The sequence below is a fragment of the Aegilops tauschii genome, chromosome 6 (genome assembly GCF_002575655.3).
Source record: "Aegilops tauschii subsp. strangulata cultivar AL8/78 chromosome 6, Aet v6.0, whole genome shotgun sequence".
NCBI lineage: Eukaryota > Viridiplantae > Streptophyta > Magnoliopsida > Poales > Poaceae > Aegilops > Aegilops tauschii.
In genome coordinates this window covers 455,993,294-456,008,326 of record NC_053040.3, presented here as the reverse complement: position 1 = coordinate 456,008,326, position 15,033 = coordinate 455,993,294, and the positions used below count along the sequence as shown (strand labels likewise).

Sequence of the window (15,033 nt, the reverse complement as noted above, 5' to 3'; positions counted from 1 at the left end):
AAGAATTTGTTTTTTCTTATCGCCAAGAAAAAGGATCTTGTGTTCTTTTATATTAAGAGGGCATTCATGGAGTTGATACTTGAAGATACAAACACTCTTGTACATTCTCTTGCATTTGTATGAGTGCTCGGACACCTGCTAGACATGCCTATTTTATTTTCAGAACCATCTTGGCCGAGTTTACTTCTCAAGCCAATATTCTATTGAACAACCCCAGGTGTAAGAATAAGATGTACGTTCACTCCTCACGAGTCGACATCTCTGACCTTCAAAAAAATTGTTTGTAGTTGTTCCTACGAATATTTTCAAGATTTTTTTGTTCCTATACTCCTATTTCCAATTGCCTTTTTCGAGTGTACGCAAATTGCGTACCTTACTTTTATAGAAGAATAGAAGAAAGCAAGGATGTTTACAAGATAGCCATCAGTTACAAAACAACCACATCAAACACAAATCCTCCGCTCTATAAGCTACTACTCACATAATGTAGCTACTCCAAACTTTCACACCAACTTGAAAAGTTTGAGATCGTCAACGATCATTGTGGTAAGTTGGTCCAAATTCCTTTGAAGGTCGGTATCTCCAAACACTCTAGCATTCATTTGCTTCCATAAACTCTAACAGGTAAGCATAACTAGAGAATCAAACTCCTTCCTTTCGAACTACCTTTTGCCGGATTCAAAATTAATCAACCTTTTGTGTTGCATCTCACTTGAACATGTCGTTGTTATTACAACTTCACGAGTTTATGTTAGGTCCTTGATTTCACTCATTGGTATGCTTCGCCATTTGAATTGGCATCACTGAATGTTTGATTAAGGAAGAGGCAGGAATGATACTGCAACATAATTGTTTTAACAAATGTGCACGAGTGTTGAGCATGAAAAGTCATGTCGTGCCAAGGAGTAGAACAGAGCAAGAATGATTGGTTGAAAAGCGTAAATACCATGTGCATTTTTGTACTCTTAGACAGCTGATGGGAAGAACATGGAAACAAGCTATGGTAATTCTCCCAGCTGTGTTGGCATAAGATCCTAGATGGGTGTGTATACGGGATGCAAATAGGCATGCTAGTATATTCTTATAGGCGAGCAAGAGCAAAAGCAAAAATATAGTACAACCATGCTCACCTCAAATCAACAGTACTTTCAAGCAAGGTCCATGAGAACTTTAGTCTTGCAAAATGATGATGTTGGAAAAAGAAAATGTTTTTAGTCATATAAAAAATTAGTAGGTTATATCCCCCCCCCCCCCCCGCCCACACACACACAACCCTGACATACCCATAGTGAAGTTGACATTAAAATCTTTCGATCAAAAGAACATAATACAAATTACACCCGACCTCTACAAGAACATGATAGCAAGAGTTAGTTAACCCCTCTAGGATGCACAATTATAAAATAAAAAAAGGAGCAATGATTATCCACGCAAAACAATCACGAGAACCACTCTCGATAACACCAGGACCATAAGAATAGTTCACCAAAATCCCCTCTAGAAAGACAACGATGCATTGGTCGATGTTGCCAAATCTAACCAGAAAAGGCTAAATAAGTCCAAAAAAAACTCTCAGCAATACTTGCAATGAGGAAACAGTAAAGAATGGCATTGCCAGAAGGAATGATGATTGAAGAAATGGTTAGTTGACATATTGTACTGCTAAGTGTCAACTGTTATGAATAATCCATGGCTAGCAGTAGCCCTGGAGTGTAATAGACTTTCTATTGCTTTTTCTCCACTATTTAAAAAACAAATAGTGTTCCTTTTCCTGCCAAGCGGAGTGCTTCGTTCGACATTCCATATTTTTCCTGATGACCATTCCTTAAAACCCACCTTAATCGTCTCGTCTTTTATTGACTCAACAAATAAACTATATTTTTCTTTGGCAAGTCAATAAGTGATAAGAAATCTCCGCAAAAAAATAAAATAAAATAAAAAGTGATTACAAAATAAAATCATGAGCAAAATTTGGTAAACATTTATTCACACAGTCATATAATACGGACAGATAAATTATGGGCTAATGCACTAGAATATTTATACCCTGTAGCAATGCACGGGCAGTACCTATTATGATTTTAAAAAATGAGAGACTTTGTGTTTCGATTTTTAGGTAAAACCTAAAAGGGCACATTACAAGAGAACACACAAGTTTATCGAGGATAGATGTTAGCTTACAAGGCTTAGTAGTAAGATGACAATACTGGGAAGAGACAGGTTACACCCAACGACGCCTACATCCCGAATTTAGATATGTTTGCACTGGATAATGTGAAAAGTGTGGTATTTCCCTTTGGAATATCTTCACATTCAAGGCTAGTTTCCATAGAAAGTTAGTGTGCCAGCTTACGTTTTGACAGTGGCACACATAATCATAGTTTCCAAGGTATTCCAGAGGCCTCCCAATTCTAGATTATGTGCTATGAGGGTTTTCTGTCGCGACAAAATAAATCCAGATTATGTGCTCTACCACTACCAAGTCCTAAAGGGATGCATTGCATCCTATTAATTTATCTGTATTTCTACTCACCATGAATAAGAACAAAAGGTACGTCAAGTTTTGTGGTAAAATAAATAGTCGGAGGATGAGGTGCGGAGGCAGGCCACCATGGCATATTTATAGCCTTACTACAATCCTTCTACATAGCTGCCGATGCGGTACTAAAGAGAACTTAAGTATAAAAAAATTAGACAACATCTAAGGAATGCACCTCTTCCCCCTGTTAGTTATTCCACTCTCCACAACTTGGACTGGGATTTTGCGCAGACTAAATTCCTAAAGAGATGCGAGTATTTGGCAATGCAGCCTCTTCTGCGGCAAGGCTGACTAAATGGTCTCGAGTTTGTATATCTAAATGTAAAGGTGGACTTGGGGTGAAAGACCTCCCCGAGCAAAACATTAGCTTGCTTGTGAAGTGGTGATAGAAACTTAACACCAAAGAGGGACTTTGTCATGATGTTGTTAGGGCCAAATACTTTAAATGTGATATTGTTGCCAGTGTTAAAGAAAAGTTCTTTGATTCCCCTATTTGGAAAGCCACTATGAAAGTCAAGGAACACTGTATGCCTGGTAGAAAAATCTATACCTACTAATAAAGCAAGGTGCGTTTCGCCAATTTTTTCATCAGTTCACCATTGAAAAGAATTTTTTTTCGTATCCGAGGTGGTACTAAATTCATATGCGTTTGTTTGCCAGAAAACGAATTTTGGTAAGTGGGCAGCGCGTTGTGGCCAAGCGAAGCCAGCCCACTTGTTTTTCTACCTATGCTGCACGGAAAATTCTATTTTCCGCACTAGGCAAAAAATAGTCGGTGTTTCGCACAGGACAACCAATAATGGGCTGGCCCATTTTTCTTAGTTTTTGTGTTTTACTTCTATTTTTATTCTCCTTTCCCTATATCTATTTTCCCTTCCAAGTTTAACTTTCTTTTGGAATTGATTTCGTAAATTACCAATACTCGAAAAACATTAAGAATTAAAAAACAAACTTTAGAAAATGTTCAGAATTCCAAAATTTTGTTTCTATTTGGAAAAATATTTGCAACTTGCAAAAGTTTCCCATTTTTCAAAAAATATTGTTTTTCAAAATTATTCAAGAATCCAAAAAGAAAAGGCATTTTAAAAAATGCTCCAAATTCAAAAAATATTTTAGTTTTACTGAATTTTTCAAAATTTATAAAAATGTTCGTGTATAAAACATACATAGTTTCTAAAAATCTTATGAATTTTTCACACATGTTCGGTTTCAAAAAAAATGTTCACAAATACAAATAATATTAATGTTTTTTAGTCGGAGTTTCGCACAAGACAACCAATAATGGGCTGGTCCATTTTTATTGTCCTTTGCCTATCTCCTTTTTACCCTCCAAGTATATTTTTCTTTTAGAATTTAATTCTTAAATTAAAAAAATTAAAAAAACATTCAGAACTCAAAGAAAAAAAATCGAAAATTTTCAAAATTCTAAAATTTCGTTGCTATTTTGAAAAATATTCGGAACTTACCAAAAGTTCCCTATTTTTTCAAAAAACAATTATTGTTTTTCAAAATTGTTCAGGAGTTCTAAAAAGAAAATGGCGTTTCAAAAAATGCTCCAAATTCGAAAAAAATTATTTTTTAGTGAATTTTCGTAATTAAAAATAATGTTCGTGTATAAAAGATACACATTTTCTAAAAACTTATGAATTTTCAACACATGTTTCTGTTTTAAAAAAATCTTCATAAATTCAAATAATGTTAATATTTGTATTTAAAAAGTTTTTCTGAATTTTTTTGTGAATTTTAAAAGATGTTCTCTTTCATATTTTGTTCGCGTTTTTCCAAAAGTGTATTAATTTTGAAAAAACTGTTCAGAATTTATAAAATTGTTCATGTTTTCTAGAATATTCAGAAATTTCATACCTTAAAATCCCCTCAATTGAAAGGAAAAGTAGATTGAATAACTCATGGGCCTTTTCTGGCGTATGATAACGTAACAAAATTCTTAAACGCCCTCGATCAATTAATGAAAAAAATAATGGATTGATTCCTTCACACACGGAGAAACCGAGAAGCTAAATGTTCCTCTTTTATGTGCACATAGGGTTTTGCTTGCACATATAACTCTCACTGACTTCAAATGCTTACTATTTTATCTCCCGTTGCAACGCATGGGCATATGTGCTAGTAATTCCTAATTATGGTAATTATCGTTTAATCCTGTTAGTGGGAATCAACCTTTGTACTCCCAAGTTTCCACGGCTATTTAGTATCTGTAATATGCAGGGTATTACTGTGGACAAATGCTCTTCTATGAACACGAATACCTCTTTTAGAAGTCGTCTTTATCCTCCTTTGAGTACTCAGTGGGAGGAACTGTGTTCATTAGAAGTCGTCTTTATCCTCCAAACACGTGGTATATATGTAAGTTTAATTGAAAAGTCTATTTAGTATCTGTAATATGCAGGGTATTACTGTGGACAAATGCTCTTCTATGAACACGAATACCTCTTTTAGAAGTCGTCTTTATCCTCCTTTGAGTACTCAGTGGGAGGAACTGTGTTCATTAGAAGTCGTCTTTATCCTCCAAACACGTGGTATATATGTAAGTTTAATTGAAGAGCCGGTCAAAAAATTTGTTGATCACATTACAGTCCGGTAATAAATCAGGCTAGAATAGTAGCAAGAGCTAACCTAAGTAGAACCTAAGGCCCGTCATTTCTTGTATTGTGGGGAACAACTCCTACTCTGACTACTGAATGCCTGGTCGAAGATCTTGGTTGTGAAGATCGGAGACATGCATGTATAAGCTATGGTTTTCATCGGTGATCTTTACTGTCGGTGCTACAAATGAAGCTACCTAGCTAATAGGCCGCACTGCCATTCTTATAGCCTCAGCACGACGCATTTTCTAGATGTACAATGTGGTAGTAAACGCTCATTCAGAACTCAGCATGTGTGCGTGTGTGTGTGTGTTTTCTTTTTTTTGCGAGTCAGAACTTGCTGTCAGAGAAGCTATTGCGAGTTACGGAGTACAACAGAAGTAGTTCACATGAGCAAGACTTTAAATGCAAAAAAAAAACTACAATATTTTTAGAAACTTTGGTGTCAAACAATACTACAAAAATAGGAGTAGTTTGCACCCAAAAAAGAGTACTCCTTCATTCCTTGCATCGCATTCAAGACAAGATCGGAGTGGCTAAAGAAATCAACCGAACAAAAAAAAAGAGCTTTATTATCCACCTCAACCAGGCATGCACTCCAATCGCATATATATTTACACATGAAAATTTATACTCCCATGGACAATACACAGTTTTAAGAGAAGCAAATTATCATACCCTATATCTATTTTCTATTCAAAATGAAAAAAACTCTATCTACTCTCCTCTAAGTACAAACATAGGAACAAATAAACAGAACTGTATGCTTCACTAAAGGAGTCTGGGGATGATAGGCGACAACTTGTCACTTTTAAGCACATTGCCCTTCAGGTGGAATGGGCGAAATCCGGGATGGTATGACACGGCAACCGACTGAAGTACCGAACCACCATCACTTCCCACCTCCTAATCTGCTAACTCAAAGCTCTCTGGCGACTGTTTGGAAAAGAGATGCTTGGCCTTCCAAGCAACCAGGCATGCATGGCACAGCACCAGAGTGGTCTCAAAACCAAAAGCTGTCGCCGTTGTTAACCCACTGCACGAATTGCTCGGGTAGCTTCTGAGCCTGGACCCCCGCAACTTGGTTTTCCTGAAAAGGTTTGGATAAGGTGATTGGTTTTAATCACAGACACAAATACAATGTCAACGGCGCATATCTGTGTAGCCTGCCATTGTAAATCAACACACTAGTACTTTCCAAATTAATCTAAAACAAACTCCAACACATTCAGAAGCAAAAAACAAGAACAAAATGCAAATCTGAGTGCGGAGATCCGAGGGAGGGAATTTATGCTCACCATAGTCTCAGGAATTATGTCACTAATGACATTCTCGGTTGAAAGGTGAGCATCCGGTGTGCTAACTGCAAGCGACCTGTTCAAGCACGGTTTAGCAAGATACGGTGAGAAGAATATTGTTTTTTCGGTATCTTTGGAGCAGTAAAGCAATGAGCGGGCTGGAAGAAATTGGATGAACAACAAAAGCTAACAAAAATATTTCTAATTTGCTTCGCTGTAGATATGATTTGACCAAATGGTACCACGATCATTTTGTTCAATAATACTAGATGGTTATGTCATTGCCAGAGCAGAAGGACTTCATACTGATATGGAACTATTGTATCTAATAGTGCAATGATGGTCATGTGATTGCCATAGCAAGAAGAAAATGATCGTAGTACAATGAATCAATGATTCCTTCAATTTCATTTTTGTTGTTCCCTTTATGTTCACAAACAGAAGTACATGCAGCAAATGAGCACAATTTAATGCTATTACTAAGATATTAGTCAAGTTAAAGGGTCGATGTTAAGCATACATGGGAGAGACAATTACAAAATATAAACACAACACAAAATATGACCTTTCATCACTTGAATTGCCTGAATTTGAAAGCCATTCAAGATCCAGGAAGTTTGAATCGCCCGAATTGCAAGGGTCAAGTTGACTGCTTGGGACATCATGTATATGATCATGAGACAGTGTGGGGGTGTATCTGCAGTAGGTTTTAGAGACGAATAAAGCTGTCAAACATAAAGGATGAACCTGCAGTTATTTGGAACAACACAGTTTTACCTTCTAGTGAACTATCGTACTAGCAACCAAAAATAAAACCAAATGTATAAAGCCTGAATTAACACAAACTGACCTTGAATTTGACATTTTACTTTCAATGGGTGATGTAATCTCATTTTCATACACCAAATCAGACTCCATTTTTGAAGATTGCAACTCAGTACTGACATCAGGTTGCGCTGCAGTCAACAATTCATTATGGCAGCCACTACAGCCAGATATAGATGTGTTGCTTACAGAAAGGATGCTGCCATCTGAATTCACTCTTTTGATACTGTCACTGTGACATCAAACAAATAGTCAATGACAAGGTCTTTGCTGATTTACATAACACATGTTTCATTCAAACTAAAACTTGAACGATCTTCAATTGTAACAACTGGGAAAGCTACCCATAGTAAATTGGCTAAAAGATCCTCATGGTGCTCATTTGTGTAAACAGAATTTTAGTGTTCTTTTGCACCATTGAAAATTTGAAAATGTGCACATAATTCATTGTCACCATTATTTTGTTGATGCTGTATGGTGCATTACATATTAAGTGCATCCTTTTCTGGGCTAAAAATCTAGCATTCCTGGCAGTGTTATGCTATTGTACAACACACAATTGTGTTTTAGTATCATATGATACAGTCCTGGTATTTTTTAGTTTTTTAAGACTGGAGTTTCTTGCGCTAGTTCGAATATATGATTTCCCATAAAAGAAATTTCAGGCTGTGCTTAATTTGTAACATTTTCTTATTGGATGGAGTATGTCAAATTACTCCAGATGTGAAAGGCGGACTCGTGTAGGGATTGTCCATCACACAGAAAATTTTCATTTATAGTTTTATACAACAATTCTTTGGATTGCATACATGTGAAGCATTGCACATATTATCCTATATACCTAAGAGAGTGATCCCCACTAGTAATTATCTCAACATGCGTGCTTCCACATCATCAAAATTGTTGTAGCCATTAAATTTACTAGCTTGATCCACTAGCATCCGTCCAATCTACGCATGAGAATCTCTACCAAGCAACATGCATTAGTGCGTTCTAAGTGGGTTTTAAATCAAATTGCATTTAATTGTGGCATGCACAACTTTTCATGTTAAGATTTATTTTTTGCTTATGTAGAAATTTCTCACATGATTTAAATCGTAAGGGCTGAATTGGTATTCTACACAATATTTAGAAACTACTCCCTCGGTAAACAAATATAAGACATTCTAACTCTTTTCTGATTCGGATGTATATAGATGCATTTTAGTGTATTTGTTCACTCATTTCAGTCTGTATGTAGTCCATATTGAAATATCTAAAACATCTTATATTTGTTTACAGGGGGAGTATATATCCAGTTCCACAACGATGTGCAGGGTATCGTCTAGTTATTACTCCCTCCGTCTTTGAACTACAAAAACGTATTACATTATGGGGCAGAGGTAGTAGATACATCCGTATCTAGACAAATCTAAGACAAGAATTTTGGGACGGAGGGAGTATATGATAGTGTAAGGTGGATAAGCAGTAAATAGGTGTCTCGTGTTTACCTTGTATGCCCAAAAGATCCATTGTTATGTTCCTCAGAAGATGATTCTAGCTCCCAGAGTGCAGGACTTCCCTGCTTTGGTTGGAAGTACCCCAAAAATCTATAAAAATAGAACAGACTTGACGTGAGTCGACACTTCAGTTAAACAACTTGTTACTGCATGCTGAACATGGATTCTCAGTAAAACATACAAGTTTATAGCTGCCTGTTTGTTAGCATCTATACAGGCGTTGCTGTAGTGCCGTTGTAGTGTCCTGAAGAACTCTTGTGATCGTATAAAAAGCTTCAAGTGTCCTCTCTTCGCAGAGAAGATCTTCAAGAAATACCACATCAGAGAAAATTAGAGCAGTGTTGTACAACCAAACATGATATCAAAATGCAAAATAAGTTGACAAGAAGCAGAACAAATACATTTTCCACTTGAAAATTGATAATTTGCTAGTAAAACTGAATGAAGATCCATACTAAATGAAAAACATGTTTTTATTATTATGGACATCTCAATAAAGTAATAAACAGAATGGTATAATCTTAGTATCTTGTGGTATTCCGCTTCTCGTATACGTTATGTTCAGTACTATGATCAATTAGTTATTGTTAAAGTTCAGAGGCCAGCGACACATCTAGAAACCATGGGAAAAACATATGATGATCATTCAACTTTTGGTTACAGTTCATATACATCATAACAGTTTTATAGTTGGCTTTATAGTTCTCCCAGAAGTTGCTATTATGTGGAACTGCTTATACCTCTGGCAGCTTGGGAGACACTATATGATGCAAACAACTGCAGAGAGAGCCAAGTTGTCTTCATATGCCCAGATGGTACTTGCTATTGAAAGAAAGAGTTGCAACTTGAAACTGTAAACTAAAAAGGACTTGACCCCCTCCCTACCATTACAAGCAAAGAATATACCACCAAATAGTGGGTTTCTTTCAAATACCTTATTATGTGCAGCCGACCCGCTATACTGTACGGCAAGTGTGTCACCCATCCTCTCATAAAAGTGCATCAAATGATGAGCCACGGGAGCACCTAAACCAAGTTCTGGGGATTCTACACAACCAAGTGCATGCAGCTGATGTCCAAGAGCAGCTAAACCATAGGCATATTGTGCGACATTTGTACGATCCAAGCAGTCTATACAATTTGTCCGTAAGACACCTTTCTGGAAGATTGGTGGTTTTAGTTGGGGCAGTTCACTGGTTTCAGCTTTGTCTTCCGTGGTTCCATTGCCAGAGGAGTCAGAACTGCCCGAGATATCTTCTTGGGATATGTCACTGTTGCTGTTTTCATCACAAAAATATGGATCGTGACTGTGCCTATAAAGAACAAACAGAAATAGGAGATTAGATGCATAATGAAGAGCACTGGCACTTCTTGAAACAGAAGAGCACAATAGAAACCAAACTATGTATCAAACAAACCATGTTGGGGAAATAGTAATAAAGACCAACTCACAATAGAGCAGGCCAGTGAGGAGCAGTCTCAGACCCTGTAGGTGGTGCAACTTGACAATAGAAGAACTCAGTCAACGTCAGAGCACGAAATGCCACTTTCAGAAGAACATCAAGGACATTTGTAGGTTCTCTGAAACAGAATTACTTCATTAATGCATGCTAGAGGCTACTGACATATTGAAATAAAATATGATAAATATAACAACAAATACCCTTGAGAGTTTTTATGCAGATCCCAATGTAAGAACCGCAGCTGGTTCTCCTCTGAAAACAATTTATTTATGATCCGTATTGCCTTATCAAATTCTCGACGAAGCATGGATTCCCGTCTTTCACGCGTCTTACATTATAGAACAGGGTAAATTAGCACTTATGTGTCAGCGTATCCAAAGATGTTGCTACTCCAGAATAAGATGGTACAACTCACCTTAATCAAGTTGAAGATAATTATAGGGTTGCCATATCTTCCCCTAAGATTTTCGAAATGAAGCTTGGTAGCTTCATAATTTTTGTCCTTCTCATGCACTGACAAAATGAGAAATGTTTATTTTTAAATGTTTTAATGATCCCACATACACCATAGAGAAGTTTAGGAGCTTACATATGATATCAGGTTTTATGTTCAATTTTGATGTATCCTGTGACCAGAATAGTGGGATCGAACCCCTGTTCTGCACAACAGAACTTACTTCTGTAGGCATAGGCACAGCTTCATACACAATTTGCTCAGTCTCAACATCATTCGCTACTCTTCCCTTCTCATTTACTCCCCTCTTTAAATATCTATACAGCATCCATTGAAGCACTTCAATCCAAACATCATGCCAAACTAACAAAGAAATATTTAACGAATGTCTCAAATGGGCAAACCTGGTGCCAGCATAATGCCTTGAGCGCCTAGCAATGAGTGTGAACATAATGTCCTTCCCAGATATTGCAAATTTGTCCTAATAACATGGCATAAAAAATTGAACGTTCAGAGGCAAAATTTATTAATCTAAGACCAGCACTGCGCAATTGTGTTACGTAGTTATATATGAAACTGAGGAAAAAAGACTGGATCAAGATTGGTATTATAGAGATAAAATGAAGAACTATGTGATTATGTTAAACAGGGAAAAAATGAAGAAGGAAAGTGGGGGTTTGGATAGCAGATTTCTGTCAAATATTAGTAAGCTGAACAAATTTAAATCCAGTCAAAGTTACTCCTAATGCCTCCATTTCAGAAAAACGAAAAATTATCTTAGAAAACTATATACATCTGTGGGCATTATATAGCAATTTAAAGGCAACTTTCTTTGGCACATACCTGCTTAAAAAAACCATAGACTAATGCAACAGTCCACAAAGTACTTTGTAGACAATTGCGTATTTGTCGAGTAAGAAACTCATTCCACACAAATGTTGACTCATATAGTGACCACCCTTCTTGTGGATCACTTAAATTCCTCTGAAGACCTCTCATGATAGGGTATGAGTAACTGAAAAAGAAGTCCTTCCTAAGATCAAGTGTGTTCAAAATCTTCTTGTATCTGTCGAGTTATAGAAAGGGTGAGCTTGCTACTAGGAAATGAAATAATTAGTAATGGATGGAATATTGGGGTTCATGTTTCGGTTCTTGAAAATAAAATCAATATTGTACTTTGTGAGCTGTTGGTCTCTAGGAAGTACAAAAGGAGCCTGATAATTTAAGGAAACTGTTGGTCTACATAGTGATGCATTTGAGACGCATAAGATTCCTCCGCACAACAGTGGAAGCTTATGAAGATTTGAATAACAGTGCAATACTACACAAACTTAAAATATTTCAATGAAAAGTTAAGTACAGTCAACTTTTTTTAGGGGTTTGAGTACAATCAACTAATAAAGTTCATAATAGACAAAAAAATTGGTAATATTCATTCATATACTTTCATCAACAATAATTCTGCTCCATCAATCCAACAAATTCAGTGTGATAAAAAAAACATTTTCAAGCACTGGTAGTAAAGAGAATGCACAAACCTGTTCTCATCCCTGGTATTCAGAAAACTGGATCGAGATTTAGAATTTGCTAACTCAATCATTGAAGTCTTAGTCACCTGATACACTGGGTGATCAAATATCTCCCCAATTTTTCTCTGTTCGGTAATAATTAACATATAAAATGGCCCAAGGAACTTAATGAAACCTGGAGAAAAAGATTACTGTAAAATACAAATCCATTCAAATAATTTATTCTGGGTTTGCAAACAACGAGAGAATGTCTTACCAATTATGCCATAAAACTTTGTCACAAATTTAACCCCACCAGTTGACCTGTGATCTTCATCAAGACCACTTACCAGTTCAAGATACTCAGCTTGTGTATATACAGTAGAACACTCGTCTATGTCAAGCTCTGATGTTTCCGATCTATCAATTTTGAGTAGCCTCCAAACTGTTTTGTCAGCATTAGTTCCAAAAATATAAAATCTCTGCAAAGCAAAGGAAAAACATACTCAACTCAATGTTGGTTGGAAGAATGAAATAGTGAATCAGGAAATTGATCAACTTCTCATACGTCTTAACTATTCAAGCATTGAGCTACAAACACAGTGAAAAACAAATTGATCCTATGAATTGTTGAACTAGGAAGTTTCACCGGCCAGCAGGACCTTACGGTTCTATTTACGTGTGAATAGAATCATAAATGCTTGTCACCATTTTGGATGCTGGCAATCTAACAGAGTTGCTACCTGCTAGCAATCAAACTATAACAGTATGGAGAAGACCCGCCTCCAAAAAGAAACAATATCGACAAGACAAACAACGGTGGGGGAGGGCCCCACCTGAATTACTTATTAAAGACAACAACGTATTCAAACCTGGGGGTTGGCGGGTCTATAAAGTTGCCTTTCATCTGAAAAAAGCAACAACGTACAGGTGGCAGGATTTTACCACCCCATGCTAGGCGTGGAAGGAGGGGTGGGGAGTACGCAATGGGGGAAGGGGGCGGGAGAAGCTTAATCTCTCGCTTTTCAAAATCAGCGCACTAGAACGGGATCTCCATAAAGCCGACACAGGAGGAGGCGGGGCCAGAGTTCTGCACGCTCAAGAATCATGCCGATAACCTGGGGACTGGGGGAGGCACGCACATCCGAAAACCAGCCTGTCCATTATTTTTCAGGTAACCCGCAGCAAGAGGAGGATGAATGTGTTTCGAAGGACGTAGGAAAAACAGCCCAACTGCTGAGCATAGAAGTTGCAGGTTTGCAGCCGTCTTCAAGCGTGGAGACGGCCACAGGGGGCACGCCCACAGGTCATGACTATAGGAGGCGCGGGAGTATAGGACGTGGACAATGTCTTCATCGGCAGCAGAGAAAAAGGGGCAGGAAAGTTTGAAGACGCTTCCTCAAAACTATCTCAAATACATCAAGCCCGTGAATTCCTGTAGTTAGAAAACCATCTCGATTCTCAAGCAAAGAGGTCTATGCTTTTCCTCTCCTGGATAACCAGAAATAGAAACCCATAATCGCTTAGAGACATAAGAGAAACCTCCCAACTTGCCCCTCACACACATTACAAATATCATTGCAAAAATCATTTCGAGAATCAAGGACCCTTTCCACACAAGGGAACTAGCATGCCGGATTACTGCGCACAGGGAGAGGAAATCTAACTAAACTGCAGCAGCCGAGGGCATGCAAGCACCACAGTTTGGCATCAAAGCTACGGCATGAATTGGTCTCGGAAGATAAGAAATCTCCCCACAACCCAAGCAGCTAGAATTACTAGACCAAACAACCTGAGGGCCTCTACTAAGCGCGGAAATCTCGGGCCTCGCCCAAACCAAGCGATCTGGAGTCCCGCATCGCTCCCCAACCACGCGACGGCAGCAGCAGCAGCAAAGCACGGCCTGGACTAGCGCACTGGTAGCAGGAAGCGAGGCGGATGAGGGAGGAGGGGGGCCATACCGACGCGCTCTCATAGAGCTCGAAGCTCTGCAGGCAGGCCGGCTCGGCCTCCTGCGCCGCGGCCGCAGCAGCCGCCATGTGCGCCCGGCCGGATCAACCGCCTCAGGCCCCGACTCCGCGCGCAACGGGGCCGCCGCCGCGCCCGCTCCCTTCGAACCCTAAATCCCCGGCCGGCAGCTTGAGGTAGAGCATTCCCCGCCGGAGCGCGCCCGGCGAATCAGAGCAGCAGCCCTCCCCGCGCGGCCGAGGGCCCGGAGCCGGAGCCGCGGGCCGGGAGAAGCTTCTGGAGCAGGGGGAGGGGGAGGGGGAGGAGATTTGGTGGGCGGGGGAGGGAGGGATTGTTGGCTGGCAGCGATGAAATCGTGAGTTGGCGGAGGCGGAGGAGGAGGAGAGGGAGGAGGAGGCGATGGTGTGGCGGAATACAGCTCCCTACGGGAATTTGTTTTCTCCGTTTCCCCGTTCGGGACGTAACACCGGGGTTGTGTGTGAGAGGCTACCGTGATGGAATATTCGTGATACATAGCCTACCCCCTTTTTTTTGCAAAAAGGTGATAAAATTCTAGTGACAAGCATTAACGCGAGGCCATTGTTATACGTAACACCGGCGCTGAATAAGTAAAAGGTTATACGTATATCAAAATGCGTCTTCTGGTAATGTTCATAGGTTTTATTTCCCCGCGTGACACCTAGCCCCGCATTAACGCGGGGCCATTGTTGAGGAAAGGACTGGTGTCTTTCTATTTTTGCGCGTGTTCGAATTGTCTATTATTGTAAAAGAGAGAGCTGGGGAGGGAGAGAGGGGTCGGATTTGAAACTTTTAAGTGTGAGATGGTTTTGTAAAAGTAGTGTGTTCGGTGACATTTTTATAGCATATCACCTCTAA

General features: G+C 38.9%; 1 protein-coding gene across 2 annotated transcripts; it reads right to left on the bottom strand.

Annotated features, from left to right (window-relative positions):
* Positions 1–5,687: 5,687 nt before the first annotated feature.
* LOC109755546 (phosphoinositide phosphatase SAC2) lies at positions 5,688–14,700 on the bottom strand. Of its 2 annotated transcripts, none has more exons than XM_045230103.2 (16): positions 14,151–14,700; positions 12,467–12,671; positions 12,220–12,385; positions 11,525–11,747; positions 11,086–11,162; positions 10,817–10,998; positions 10,643–10,740; positions 10,428–10,555; positions 10,250–10,345; positions 9,699–10,077; positions 8,946–9,067; positions 8,756–8,854; positions 7,291–7,497; positions 7,006–7,137; positions 6,441–6,516; positions 5,688–6,232 (listed from the first exon to the last, which is right to left on the bottom strand). In XM_045230103.2, the coding sequence occupies exons 1-16, from the start codon at positions 14,226–14,228 to the stop codon at positions 6,146–6,148; spliced, it is 2,355 nt and encodes a 784-aa protein (XP_045086038.1). In that variant the 5' UTR covers positions 14,229–14,700; the 3' UTR covers positions 5,688–6,145. The 2 variants fall into 2 exon arrangements, with proteins under 2 accessions (XP_045086038.1, XP_020170033.1); XM_020314444.4 differs by having other exon boundaries at positions 10,217–10,345; positions 14,151–14,633.
* Between the last annotated feature and the right edge of the window lie 333 nt (positions 14,701–15,033).

What these genes read in the sequence shown, in the direction of transcription:
- LOC109755546 (XM_020314444.4), bottom strand. Translation starts at nt 14,228, where the DNA reads ATGGCGGCTGCTGCGGCCGCGGCGCAGGAGGCCGAGCCGGCCTGCCTG. An exon ending in AGTAAAATGTCAAATTCAAG is followed by an intron (nt 7,138 to 7,290) that starts GTCAGTTTGTGT and finishes AACCTACTGCAG; the next exon opens with ATACACCCCCACACTGTCTC. An exon ending in ACATAATTCCTGAGACTATG is followed by an intron (nt 6,233 to 6,440) that starts GTGAGCATAAAT and finishes AAACCTTTTCAG; the next exon opens with GAAAACCAAGTTGCGGGGGT.